Below are 14,825 nucleotides of genomic sequence, written 5' to 3' on the forward strand. Positions count from 1 at the left end.
ATGACATTCCTGTGTGCGTGTGAAGGCGTGAGAAATTAGCTAATATTATTATGAGCTTAATGCTCTTGCTACTGAAACACAACAGCTTTTCTTCAAGTGTAAAATAGCATCATTGGCCTTTTGTCATCAAAGGAAATTGGGTAAAAAGAAAAAAAGTGAATAAAAGATGTCTTGGTTCATGATTAGAATGTTTAGCTAAGATTAATCCTTTGTGGGTTACATCATTTTGGAGAAATGGTAGTTGAATATAATCTTATCTGTGACAGATCAAAGAAGATTTACTTCTAACATTGGCTTTGTTCAGCAGTGGAGTTGGTTAAAATAAACACACAAATAATTTGTCACCATCACCTTCGTCCTTTGCTCCACTACCCCTTTCATCTTCATCTTCTCCGTCCTTTGTCCTCTTCTTTTCTCCTTTCCTTCTTTACTACTCTGTATATTTATTTTCTCTATCGTCCTGGGGCCTCATTTATAAAAATGTTCCTAGATTTAGGCTATATATGAACTTAGTCCTATGATCATTTCTGATGATGTGATTATATTCGATTCACATAAGATGCTGAGCTTAAAAAAGCAGGTTCTATGAATCCCACTTGTAACTTGCAGATCTGTGGTCTATAAATTTCAAATCAACTTATATCGACAGCACCTGCTTTGGGATTTCCTCTTGCATAATACCAACACAAAGGACGCTTTAGTCAGTAATAGCCGTGGACCAAAAGAGAAAATCAAGCTTTTCAGAAGAAGAGATCATGACGGTAGAGACGATAGAGAGGAATAATTGATGTTCCTCAGTGGACAATAAAGAGGACTGTCAAACAAAGTCAAACACGCAGCTTTGGAGTGTGTCGCTGCACAGCTCAAACAGGCTTGGGTGCGTATGCATCCCAAACTGTAACACCCCTATATAACCAATCATATTTTCTTCAAAGTAAGCTGTTATAAATAACTACTCATACATAGTTTTCCTACTATGAAAAGATCCTACTTAAGGTTCCACTTAAGATCAAAATGGATCAAAATTGATCTCAGTAGGACATCAGATCAAAACTGATCTGAAGTCTTTTTTAACAAAAGAGGCTCCAGTTGTCTTTTTTTTTTTCCACTCTTCTCCTCCACCCTCCTCTCTTCCTCTTTATCCTTCCCTCCAGTCCTCCTCCTCCTCCTCCTCCTCACTGTCATGTTCTCCCTCCACTTCAACCCAGTTCCAGCAGAGGCCCGGCCAAAGCAGGGGGAGTGTGTCCTGAGAGTGCCATAAATCCAGCCTGTAATCAGTGTGTACTGGCCATAATGAGCAGGAGATAGTGAAAATATGTTGATTATCTCCCAGCATGAGGGGGCAGTTTGAATAGATGCTTTCTTGAGGCTGTTCCACTGGCGTGAATAGCTGTCTTTACATGGAGACATGCAAAAACACACACATGGACACGCTGAAGGCAGCAGCAGGGCCTGTAGGTAGAGATGCTCCCTCCGTGCACCTGTGACTGTTATGTGTTTTGGTATAATGTGTGTGTTACTGTAGGCACACTGAGCGGGAAAACACATGTGAAGTTGACTTTTCTGATTATCCACAACTACTATGTATTCAATTCAAGTTCCGTTTGAATATCTATAGCACTAAAACACTCACTACAGTGGTTTTCTCTGATGGTTTATGAGCACTACTTTGCTTTAAGTCAATTAAGGTGCCATTGCGAGGTTGAATTTAAGGAACCCTGATGTAAAAGACAGAAACGTGTCTCTCATAAGAAAATACAGACATCGTTTTTGTAAGGGAGCAAAGCGGTAAAACTAAATAAAACTGGAACAGATGAAGTTTGTTGAATGAAATTTCCAAGTGAAACTGTAATCAGTAAGTGAAATAGTTTTAGATTTAGAGTACTGAAGTTCCAGTGTGAGTCTAAACACTGGAGTTGAAGCTGAAAGGAAGTGAGGATTCACTTGAAGTTCAAGGACGAAAATGTGTTGTTGGGTTGTAAACAATCCTGAGGAGCCGAGTGTGTTCCTGAAAGCTCCACTTGAATTCATAAATCGAAGTAAAATGAAGGCACTGAGAGAAGCAGGGTGAAGTGGGAGTAAGAAAAACTTCATTTTGTTGTTCTGATTTTGTTTTTTAAGGCGATGACCTGAGACCTGCTGGGGTTTGTGTCAGCTGCAGTTTAAGAACTGAAAGGAGTTGAGATGTCATATAAGTTGACTTGTCATATAAGAAAATAATTAGACACAACTACATGTTTCTACACCAGAGAATGAAAAATAAAACAAGAAAATGCCACATTTTCATCAGTGAAATGTTTTTCATTACATTATTTTCAACTAAAACTGCAGGAAAGTCGTGCGAGTTCAGTTTTCTTTGCACATGGACATTTGCAGTTCGCTCTGGTCTGAGTCTGATCCTGATTTTCATTTGACCTTCGTCTCTCTTGAGGTCGCTTTAGTAAACTGTCTGGCTTCTCTTGTCCTTCTATAACCTCTGCCTTAGTAGTCAGACTCCAGCAGCTCCAAATTAGTCATCGCTGCACACGGGAAATCGGGGGCTGCCCCCCACCCCCTGGACAGATTTATAGAGCTGGCCTTGAACGCTGAGCTGTTGCTTGTGGAGCTGAGCCCATCTTGTTCTTGGGGGGGAGGGGGGGGTCAGTTAGTCTGGGCTTCTCGTAACCTTCTCCTCTCCATCCCAGAAACATATCTACATGAGTTATTGGGCTGAATTTCAGTGCTGGCAAATAAAGTGTCATCATACAGCAACAGAATTATGAGTTAAGTTAGCGTTACGACCCCCAAACTGCAAATACTGTGAGGAAACTGGAAACTCGATGTGTTGTCCAGTCAAACTGGGCTAATGTTTGGCTTTTTAACTACTTCAGCTGTATTTACTTATTTTATGTGTTTTAGTGCTTTTGGTTTTACGTGTGCTTGGTGATTTCATGACACTGTAAACAAATATGAAAGTCTTTCAAAAAGTGGTGCCAGATGCATTTAGCCAAAGTAAACTGTCCCATTTCATAGGAAAAACAAATAATGCACACACAGAAGAAGAAGCTCTGTGACATTTCAATCTCTGGTGAAAATAATAATGTCTCGCTTTTGTTACAGGGTGGCTAAATAAGTTAGTTACAAAGTGTCACAATTAACCTGCCTCCACTGGATACATCCAGTAATACAATAAATAATAAGAAATAAGCTGCAGCATTACCCAGTTTTTTAATCCGTTTAAACTCTCCCTCAAAGCTGACTTCATCACAGTGCCAACAGAGTACCAACAGGCTACAGTCTTGTGAATAACATGACTTCTGTGAGTCGTTTTTAACCTGCCTGGTGTCCAGACGGGGCACCTGCAGCTAAAATGTCATCATGCATATGTAAACTGCTGTTTAAACTGCTGATAACCTCAAATTTCATTTGTGTAAAAAGGAGAAACAGCTCATTTGTTTAGAGCTGCTGCAGGCTCAAACTGTTAACTGCTGATGTCGGAATGTGGGCAACCAGAAAATTCAATTCAGTTTATTTATAAAGTGCCAAATCACAACCAAAGGTATCTCGTGACACTTTCCAATTAGAGCAGGTCTACACCAAACTCTTTAATTAAATTATGTAATACAGAGAACCCAACATTCCCCCATGAGCAAGCAGTTGACAACATGGTGAAGAAAAACTCAGTGTGGCTCAGTGTGGTTGGGCTGGGTTCAGAGAGAGAGAGAAGAGTGGGGGAGTGGGGGGGGGGTAATACCAGAAGTATTGGAACTATAGATAATGATAATGATTAAGTATACAAAAGGTACTATGGTGATTATGATAACAATAGTAGTGATAATAATAATGGTAGTAGCTGTACAGAGTAGTAAGAGAATTAAAATAAATTAAAAGGCAGAGATTTTGTGAATCATTTCCAACACACTGCCCACTGAGGGTTAACACACCTGCTCTGGCTCTAATTTGTGGTCGTCAAATTCTAAGTCATAAGCAACACACACACACACGCTGCTGTTGTAGATGGTGTCTCACTCCAAGCGGAAGGTTACTAATGTGGCGGGGTTGTAATGACGACTAAGTGGTCATTACTGCAGAGATATGAAATGATCAGAGAGCAGCTGTGTTCCCACAACAATTCCTCCCTCACTGCTTATCTGTCTGTCCGTCCTTGGGCTCCCCAAACTCGCCACACATTCACATACACACACACACACACACACACACACACACACTGATACCAAAAACATCTAAACAAAAAGAATTAAAACAAAGACACATTTTACACGTTTTAAGAACAAACAGGTGACTAAACTCTTCCATACAGTGAAAGTAACATCTGAAAATACTAAAACACTGTACATCTTTTAAATCAAGATAATACACGCTGTTCCTCCGTGAAGTGGCTTGTGCTGTTATTAGTCAGGTGAGGCAGCTTTTTCATTTCTTCGTATTAAATCCACTCCTGACACCCTGCAGTCTAATGCTCTGATAATGAATATTCCTGCCAGGGTTTTCTGTATGTATTAACATGTGTATCTCCACGTGTGTGTGTGTGTGTGTGTGTGTGTGTGTGTTCTCTTAGTCTGATAAACTTCAGCAACAATATAACCAATAAACTGCTTTGAAAGTAGCTTCACTGTGTGCACATGAATTACTCTGCATGCTTTGTTGTCAATACTTTAACCACATGGCTGGTTAACAGTGGAGATAAGAAACAGGAAAAATGAAATAGACTGACTTTATTCAGCAATTCACCAATTGTTTAGAATTTCTAATACAGAGATGAGGAGCTCATCATCATATTTATATTTTAGCTTATTTTTTAATTGTAGTTATCCCCAATAAAGGTACCGCAAACTGCTGTGACAATGTCCTCATATTTTAAATACTTGTAATTAAGAGAATTTCTTTTGGCATCCAATATATCATTCACAAAACAAGTATACTTATGTAAAAGTACTTTATTGGAATTCTACTTATTTTAGGTGCCTTCCAGTTTAAAAAAAATCCCACAATAGAAAAACAAAAGTAATGTACATTAACTGAGGATAATATCTGTATGTTAGTACTGTCTGAGCAAGCAATCCTTTTACCTTTATGCCCTCTCATTATTATTTGGGATTTTCATCTCAGGAAATTATCAAACACTGTTATGGTGCTTAGCAATATGTATATATTACACGCTCAAAATAAAATAAAGCTGGTTTTGAGCTCCTCCCTTTTATTTCAAAAACATGATTATTTGCAGAGAAAGATAATTATGGCAGGTAGAGCAACAAGCTCAGGTGTAAATCAATGCAAGATACTAACAATATCAGCTAAGACACTTCTGATTATTCTATGATGTCCTGTCATTCCTGACATGGGATGAAGTACTGTACTTAATTGGAACTGGTGTAGAAGTGATTTGTTTCTGCATTATAATTACATATTGTACTTAACATGTATGTATGTTAGTGTATGTGCACAAACCAATCAGCTGCAACATTAAAACCACCTGCTTGATGTTTTGTAGGCCCCCCTTGTGCTGCCAGAACAGCTCTGACCTGTCAGGGGAAGGGGCACAGGACCTCTGGGGGTATTTTGTGGTCAGCGGCATCAGAATGTTGGATCCTTTGGGTCCTGAGCATTGAGGGTGGGAGGATGGACTCAGCTTATGTCAGTGTGTCCCACAGATTGTCCATCAGGTTGGGATCTGAGGAGTCTGCAGGCTGTTGTTGTGGTCCTTGAGACATTCCTGACCTGTTTTTGAAATGTGTCGGGGTTAATGTTGTGGTCGATCAGCTGATCGGTATATATGCATGTGTTATGTCTGTTGTGAACTGTAAAATATAATCTACCTGCGATATGTTTTTTGTATATGTTGCTTTTGTATTGTGTAAAAGCTATCACTCTTTGCATGCTTCTGAGGTGGAGGTCATTGGGTGTGTCTCATCCTGTACGAACGGAGGCATCTGATTGGCTGGGACTCCTGGTAGCAGCTCTCCCACACTGCCGCAGTAGAGCAGGGAACGCATGGGCCATTTCTGTGGTGAGACAGGCACACTGGCTTAACTCTTCATGCTAATATGATTAGTACCAAGATATGTGGTGAACAAACTAAAGTGGATAAGTGTCACAAAACAATTTTGTCTCCTTCACTTTTATTGTTCACATATAATTAGATTTTCTTACCAAAGTGTCTCTGAACGTTGTCCTCTGACTGGCATAAGCTCACCTGAGTCTCCATTTATTACTGTGAGCTCAGAGCAATGCGCTCAACAAGTGGTAGCATTTTCAACCAAACTGCAAAAATATTTTTGTAAAATTTGAAAATGACATTCCATGTATGTACAAATTTTCAAAGTAAGGGCTGAGATGATCACTGAGCTCACAGAGGAAGAAGGTAGAGCCTCTGCAGAAGCCACCACCACACTTCTACAGGCTCATAAGTGCTCATTGAGACAAATTACTTTTGTATGAGTCTATACATTGTTTTGTAGGAAACTCTTGCATAGTATGCCTTTAAAGGATTACCTTCAGACATTACTCAGAGCTGAAAAAGGGTACTGCCAGCTTCTTTTTGTATGTATATTTTTGTTCACATTTAACATTCTTCTAAGAAGTCACAAACAACGTTAAGTCAGAGCACCGGCTGGTAGTGAAGCACAGTGTTCTTTTTAGTGAAGATGCAAATACACCATTACAACTAAGCATCAGGAATAAGTAAAAGAAACTAACAAATGAAGCTCGTTCAGAGGACCCAAAGGTATTTGTGTGACAAAATGCACCAGCTGATGCTTTCATAGGATGATTATCCTGTACACAGTCTGTACTGAATCCATCATGATAAGCAGTAAGTTGGTTCCTATCCATACCTTAACGGGATGCAGGTATCCACCTGGCCTGGAGGGCACAGTATGTTCAGCCAGCGTTTGTCCCTGATCCAGTGTCTCTGTTAGGTAAGCTATGTAGTTAGTAGCCAGAACCAGGACATCCAGCTTGGACAGCTTGGTGTCTGGTGGGACGGAAGGCAGAGCAGCCTGAGGACAGAGGGGGACAGTGGACAGTGGTCATATTTTTAGCTAACTGTACTGAAAGACCTAACAACAGGATGGTCTTGTTTTCAAAGAGTATTTTTGTTGTTGTTGTTTGTTTGTTTGTTTTTTTATCTAATGAATGCAACTAAGCTAATTAAGCTAACTAATGTTACAGCTCAGCCGAGGTGGACACCATAATTGTTTACATCCCATCCTCTTACAAGCTCAAGCCTCTCGTCTATGAGTTGGTGCAAGTTTCCTTCTGTGTGGTGATATGGTGTCGTTTGGTGGAAAGAAAATAGTTCCTACATGAATCTGAAGGTCTGTGGATTTTCTTGAGTAAACAGGTTATGATTTCTGGAAAGAGACAATGGTATTTTTTTAGCTGTCTAGTTCCAGTGTATTGAAAAGCCAAAGTTATCTAGATGATGAACAGCACTACAGGTAAGAGGGGGAAATACACTGTATAGTATTGGGACACTTGACCATTACACCGTATTCTAAAGACATAGATGTTAATATAAAGTTGATCCCTCCTTTCCGAGAAGAGTGGAGTGTTTCTGTTCACGGAGTGTTTCTGTGGGAACTTTTGCCCATTCATGCAGTAGAACATTTTTGAGGTCAGGCACTGATGTTGGACCAAAAGGACTGGCTCACAATCTCTGTTTGAGTTCACCCCAAAGGTGTTGGATGGGGTTGAGGTCAGGGTTCTGTGTGGACCAGTCAAGTTCTTCCACACCAAACTCATCCAACCATGTCTTTATGGAGCTTTGCTTTGTGCACTGGGGCACAGTCATGCTGGAATAGAAAAGGGCCTTCAACAAACTGTTGCCACAAAGTTGGAAGCATAGCATTGTCCAAAATGTCTTGCTATGCTGAAGCTTTAAGATTTCCCTTCACAGGAAGTAAGGAGCCTGGCCCAACCCCTCAAAAACAACCCATCTAAATACTGTTGTTTATATAGTGTATGTATTTTGGATTTTGAGGTGAACTGTCCTTTTAACTCTGCAATATGATGGGAAATGAAGAGTTATTGTATGTCTGGTGTACCTGCAGGCTGTGGAAGGCCTGTCGCAGGTTGCGTACGCGGCTCCTCTCTCGCGCTGCGTTTTCTGGGGAGTGCTGACCCCTCAGTGTCCTGGACTGGACCGCAGACGCAAAACCAGAACCAGAGTTTGACTTGGACCCACACACCTATTTGTAAAATGCATGTTAAGAGCCTAATGAAAAGTAAAATAAGATAACATTTTAGTAAACTGACCCAAGTAAATTTACTGTTGTCCAAATGGGAAAGTTAGAAATTTTTTAAACAAACTGTTATTCAAGAATTTTTAGACAATTTCTTCCATGATTTCTATGCTGTACAGAGATCAGTATCCGGTCATACAGAACAGCTGGGAGCATCATCAAATAAACACACTGTTCCCACATGGAAACTTCCTTATGCATTTAGCATATTGCTGAATGGTGTAACTGTGAAAATCAGTGTTTTTATCCCGAAGATCATCAGCTACTGTTTCAGTCCTCCTTAATTTTTGTTACTTTCATCTAAGTCTGTAAGCAAGAGGATTTGGGCCACATGTGAAAATTTGTTTTAGTTCTGACTTCATCATCAGAATTTTGACTTCAAACTCCGAACTCAAATAACTGTCCCCAGCCTTCTTCAGTAGCTCTGCTTCAGGACAGAATGAGTCCCTCAGGAGGGCGTCCCCAGCAAAAAGAGGAATCATTTATTTTCACTATAATTCCATCCAAATCACACAGTGACTGAATGTATGACTGTCCTGGTCATGGGTTTCATATACTTTAATAAAACATTTAAAAGCAAAATTCTTCTCATACTGAGGACCTCGGGACCTAATCTTGTCAAATGGGGGTCTGTGGTCTAATGTGTGTCAGTTTAGGGGGCCCTTCGGGTGAAAACATTGTAGATCCATTGCTTTAGTGCTCAGAAATGATTCATACTGTGTGTTCAAGCTCACTAGAGAAAAAACAGTTGCAGTCATGCATTATCACAGACCTTCCTGAACATATTAGTTCACAGTACCTGAACTTTAGTTGGGATCTTAATATTTCCTTCAAGTCACCAGTGAAAAAGGGACCTGATACTCTGATATTCTAATCTTATACCTGTTGGAACTCTCACTCATCTTCAAATTTTCACACCACACTAATGAGTTGGTGACTGTGAGTCTTTTTGTGTCTGATCACCAGCAATTTAGACTTCTTAAATCTGAAACATGATAAAGGATAGATACATCCTAGATACTGCAGGAAGGGGGTAAAATGTCCCATAATTTCCTGTAAGAGAGTAATTGGACAACAACTTGAGTTTCAGCTGAGAAAACTGCAATATTAATTCAGACTCACCCACTTCCTTGGCGCACAGCTGCTGCGTATGCTCTGCCTGTGTCCATGCAGGGATGCTGGGCTGCCGGCTGCACAGGGCTGCTGCTTCTGCTGCTCGGCTGTGGAGCTGGAGACCAACTGGTGGTTAACAGCAAACATCAGACCTTCCAGAGGATTCATTGCCATGGATGCTGTAGCAGACTCTTCTCCAGACTTCAGAACTTAATTCACAGGCTGAGTCTATTTTCATCGGCTGGATGAACGTGTGCTTTGTCGGAGATCGTTGTATCTTCCACTGTTGGTAAACATGCTACAGAACACACAGTCGGAGGTCATCTTTCTGTCTAATCTGGGAACATCTTAAAAGTCTAACCCAGACAAAAAATAAATAAATAAAAAGATATATTGTTCAAGAACAGCTGAACTGTGTGCACCAGTCTGTTCAAGCATCTCCAAGCTTGTTTTCAGAATTCACCAGTCCTGTCCACCACCCCGACTTCTACCCACACCCCTGACCAACTGGTGAAAACACCCTGCACATCACTGTCCATGCAGAGAATTCCTCCCAGTCTGATGCTCTCTCTCTCTCTCTCTCTCTCTCTCTCTCTCTCTCTCTCTCTCGCTGTCTCTCTGCTTGTTTCCTTATCGGGTGAGGTAATGTGGGGAACTTCATGTGGTCCTTATCTTAGCCTCCTGATCATCATGATCCTCCCCTGGCTGTTTGGCTGCCAAGAAGAGCAGGCAGGCAGGCAGTCAGGCCTGGGGGAGTGCAGCACTGGAAGGGTGTCCTGATGCAGGGCACCGGGGGGCTTGGGAAACTCAAAACTCTGCTAACAACTGGACAAGGGTGGGATTGGAAGCTCAGGGCAGTGCGACATTGAAGATTACCAAAGCAAGATGGAAGTGTATCTCTCTTTTGCTTTGCTGACTTGAAAACTTGATATATGGCAGGGTAACTTGGGGTTAACCTATGGTCCCACCTCACAGTATTCAGACTCCAAATCTGAAACATATTCCTCCAAAGTTCTACAATATCGGTACCTTCATCTCATTTTATTCTGGCCATAATTCAGACTCAGTGATGACTTTGTGAAATGGTTTCAACCAGAATCAAATGTTCACTGACATCCAGCTTCTCACATGAGGTGTGAGTTTCTCAGCTTTCTTTACAGAGTAAAGACCTGAACGTAGACAGGAAATGGTGAATGAAGCACAAGATGCACTCTGGTCACCACTCTTTATTGAGTACTGTGTCCAGTAGACCACACACATTCACTCACTTATTAAATCTTTACAATAAACGCCTCACTCAGGGAAACACTGAACATTGATACTAATACCTGTGAGTACATACCGTTTACTGTGCAGCTGTTCTTATGTTCATTTTTTTGTTGTTTATTTCTTCATTATCGTGTCTTTGCTCTGTGATTGCTCTCTGTTTGATTTTACTTTCTTCCAATCCTGCCTGCTGCTGTGACAAAGCACTGGGGGCTGACACAAGGAGGGGAAATAAAGGATTATCTTATTTTATGTGCATTTGCCACTGGAGTTATGTGGATGCCCCAGAAACAGTTTGAAATAACAGACCAACAGTTGAAACAATGCACTTCTTAGTGTCAGTTTTATTTGGTCAAAACAATAAAACAGTGTGTTTCAGTCTGAGGTACAACATCATTGTGGTCATTGTGGAATGTAACATATACTGCAATTCATTTTAAACTGCATAGAGGGAAAAAGAGTTATTGTTGTTATTGACATATACATTCAGAATGTCCATATTATGAAACCTTCTGTTTTAATAAAACCAAACCTTGAGCAGGACCCGGTTCACAAGGGAGAACCATCCTGCTGATAGTCGCCTGGGTGAAGGGGGGGAAGAAAGAAGAGGTAGACAGGACAGGAACTGGAATGCTGGAATTGTGCTGTAAAAATGATTAGGTGCATGTTTGTGGGGCGGCAGTGCAGTGGTTAGCACTGTCCCAGGTTTGAATCCCGGTCTGGGCCCTTCTATGTGGAGTTTGCATGTTCTCTCTGTGCCTGCGTGGGTTTTCTCCAGGTACTCCGGCTTCCTCCCACAATACCAAAAACATGCACATTAGGTTAATTGGCTACTCTACGTTGGCCCTAGGTGTGAGTGTGAGAGTGTGTGGTTGTCTGTCTTTGTGTGTTGGCCCTGTGATTGACCAGTCCAGGGTGAACCCCGCCTCTCGCCCATAGTCAGCTGGGATAGGCTCCAGCTCCCCCGCGACCCTGACGGATAAGCGGTATAGAAAATGGATGGATGGATGTTTGTGTATGAACATCTCAACATTTAAGAAGTGATACTTAGTTATATGCAGTTATATGTTATACTATGTAATATGCAGTTTTTGTCCTGGCTGTGGAACAATGGACCACTGGAGCTCTACAGCCTCTCAAGGGTGCTGTGGAGGGCATGGGAGTTTGCCCTCTACAGGAAGTGACAGAGCAGACTGTTCTTCATGAGGAGACTCAGGTCATCCAATGCATGCTTATCAGTGTGTGCTTGCCAACACTCTCTTCTTTGCAGTGGTGTGCTGGGGTGGTGTCATAAAAGCTGGAGAGGTATCAGACTGTTTAACGTCAACAGACTGTCAGACGTCCCCCCATAGCCCCTTGCACTGTATACTGCACTACACTTGTACATATGCAGTGTATATATTTTATTTTTATTGCATTTTTTTAGTATTTAATACACTATAGCTTCTATCCTATTTTCTATTTTTTTTTTACCCATTTGTTCCTGGACTTACTCTGTCCTGAGATGCTGCAATACTCCAAGTTTCCCTCTGGGGATCAATAAAGAATTATCTAATTATCTTATCTCAAATCTCTTATTTTTTGTCCTCAAGTCAGTTGTTTAACCTGCATGATCTCACATTTAGACTGATAACATTTCATACACGAGATACCTTTAAATATCACAATTACAGTTTCCACACTCCTTCCCTCTAAATTTGGATCAGTTAATACAAGCTTAAAACACACAACACAAGATGAATACAGGAGAGACAGTGGCTGTACTGGGGTAAATAAACATTTATTGAACCTGCAACAGTGATTCTCAGATGATGAAATGGCATTTGGACGTGTGCGGTCTCTTCATAGAAGTCAGGGGTTTTCTCAACACTGCTGTTAGGAAATCAGAAAATTCTGCTTCATTCATGTGGTACAAGTCCAAGCAGAATGAAACCAATTGCTCTGCTAAAACTGAAGCCAACATAGTTATATAGATGTAAATAGAAAAGACATCATTGTCTTCATCACCTGTCCTTTTTGTCCCCTTTCAAAGCAAATTCAAGCCCCTCTTAAAAAAAAAAAAAAAAAAATCAAGGTGCCAAAGCTGCACACACAGCAGCAGAGGATTTATACTTCCCATACATATTGTCTCAAATTCCCCCAACCCCTCTCATTTTCCATCTCTACGTTTCAATTTCCCAGAAGCCTCTAACTAATCTTACCTTACATTAATACCATCAGGGATGTGATCATAATGCCAGTCACAGAAAGGCTGGATAACGGGACTTTTGATGATTAAGAAAGAACCTTAAAAACAAAATCCTGAGATAATAAAATATATACAGTATTCACATCTCTGACAGTATTAAATCAGTGTTGGCAGCTAGACCAGTCTCACCATGTTCCCTCTTTACAACTGCCTCATCTCTAAGCTTCCACATCGCATTCTGATGATACTGTGCTCTCAACAACCACTGTGTCCACTGAACTTAGTCCAGGTGCACAAGAAGGTCAGTGCATATAGAGCATCTTAGTCCGTCTCCATGGCACCACTGTGCGTCTCCTTGGACACCATGAGCCTCATCAGTTTTCCGTGGAGTTTCTCAATCTTCTTCACGTCCTGGGCCTGGTCTGTCTTGTACTGTAAACACTGCAGGAATGCACAAAAAACCCACATGAGGACAATTCAATTCAACTGAATTTAATGTATTTATATTGCACCAAATCAGAAGTTATTTCATGACACTTTCCACTTAGACCAGGTCTAGACCAAACTCTTTCATTTAGTTTTCAGTACAGAGAGACCCAACAAAACCTCCCTAATGGAGCACTTGGTGACAGTGGTGAGGAAAAACTTCCTTTTAGAGGGTGGAAACCCCAGAGAGAGGAGGCTACTGTTATATAAAATTAACCAAGTAAAGCCAGCAATGTGTTTTTATATCACAGATTAAGAAATTACATCAAACACAGAATTACAAAAGTGTACTTTTCTTCTGCTAGACTAGTTCCTGACTCGGGGGCAGCCGTGGCCTAGAGGTTGGAGAAGCGGCTTGTGATCGGAGGGTCACCGGTTCGATTCCCCCACCGACGGACAGGAAAAATTTGGGTGTGGTGGAGTGATTAATGCGATAAAATGCTGCCCCCCCTCCATTAGCCGGCTGATGTGTCCTTGAGCAAGGCACTTAACCCCCCAATATGCTCCCCAGGCGCTTGTTGCTGCCCACTGCTCCTGTGTGTGTTTCACTGCATGTAATTTGCCGGGTGTTGCATGTGTGTGTTCAACTAAGGATGGGTCAAATGCAGAAGACGAAGTCAGTGTGTGTATGTAAAAATATATATACTGTCAATAAAGTTGATTCTTCTTCTTCTTCTCTGGTAATATCCTAACATTCCATGAGGTCAAAACTTTAATTTGTACAATACCTTGGCTTATCTGTCTTAACAACAATCAGCATTTCAGCCTCACAGAGCCGCTAGCATGTCAGGGTCAGTACAGATACAGTTAGCTGTTGAATCAATCAGCGGAGCTGTAATGAGCGCAGCTGACTAGCTTGAAGTATAAAGTATCTCACTCTCAATTGTTAGGATTTGCTTATGTGTCCACGATACACGTCACTATAAAGTGACTGGTAACTCTACTTCAGTTATCACACGCCATTTTTCCCAGGCAAACTACTGACAATTGATACACGATGAAAAAGAACAGAACGTGAAGAAAGTGGTTTTCTGTTCATCAAACAGAGGAAGGTTTTGGAGGTCTCCGATGTAAACATGATCACATTAATTCATATTAACAGATCAATCAAAATGTCAGTCCCTCATTTCACTTACCACGGCATTGTCGGTCACTTTGATGCAAAGGTTTCCGTCGCAGTGTCTGTACTTCAGAACCACTCTGACCTGAAAACAGGACAACAACTACTGAATTCAAAGTTTAAAAAAAAATCAGACCACCAGCTAGCTCATTCACGTCGCTAACGTGCTATCCGGCTAACAATCTAGCATGCTAACCTACTTAAAAAAGAAAGTATTTTTACCTTCATGGGATCTGTCAGATACAGTTTTTCTGCTGCGCGGGCAAACTCTTCCCAAACCTGATAGTGAGGCATTATTTCAACCAAACGGAGTTATTATTCTACCAAATCTGTTTGTATCAGCGGACCGGGTTTGCTAACTTCGGAACACCACATCAGCAGCACCCTGAACACAGCCAATCAGAATGGG

At 41.2% G+C, this 14,825-nt stretch overlaps 2 protein-coding genes across 2 annotated transcripts; both read right to left on the bottom strand.

Moving 5' to 3' along the window:
* Positions 1 to 5,864: 5,864 nt before the first annotated feature.
* LOC124050917 (transcription factor 23-like) lies at positions 5,865 to 9,909 on the bottom strand. Its single transcript, XM_046373899.1, has 4 exons — positions 9,366 to 9,909; positions 8,046 to 8,189; positions 6,834 to 6,998; positions 5,865 to 6,002 (listed from the first exon to the last, which is right to left on the bottom strand). Exons 1-4 carry the CDS (start codon positions 9,528 to 9,530, stop codon positions 5,865 to 5,867), a joined length of 612 nt encoding a protein of 203 aa, XP_046229855.1. The 5' UTR covers positions 9,531 to 9,909.
* Positions 9,910 to 12,381: 2,472 nt separating this feature from the next.
* Positions 12,382 to 14,825, bottom strand: srp9 (signal recognition particle 9). Its single transcript, XM_046374002.1, has 3 exons — positions 14,639 to 14,825; positions 14,433 to 14,501; positions 12,382 to 13,251 (listed from the first exon to the last, which is right to left on the bottom strand). Exons 1-3 carry the CDS (start codon positions 14,708 to 14,710, stop codon positions 13,132 to 13,134), a joined length of 261 nt encoding a protein of 86 aa, XP_046229958.1. The 5' UTR covers positions 14,711 to 14,825; the 3' UTR covers positions 12,382 to 13,131.

This window comes from Scatophagus argus, chromosome 19 (genome assembly GCF_020382885.2).
Source record: "Scatophagus argus isolate fScaArg1 chromosome 19, fScaArg1.pri, whole genome shotgun sequence".
Taxonomy (NCBI): Eukaryota; Metazoa; Chordata; class Actinopteri; family Scatophagidae; genus Scatophagus; species Scatophagus argus.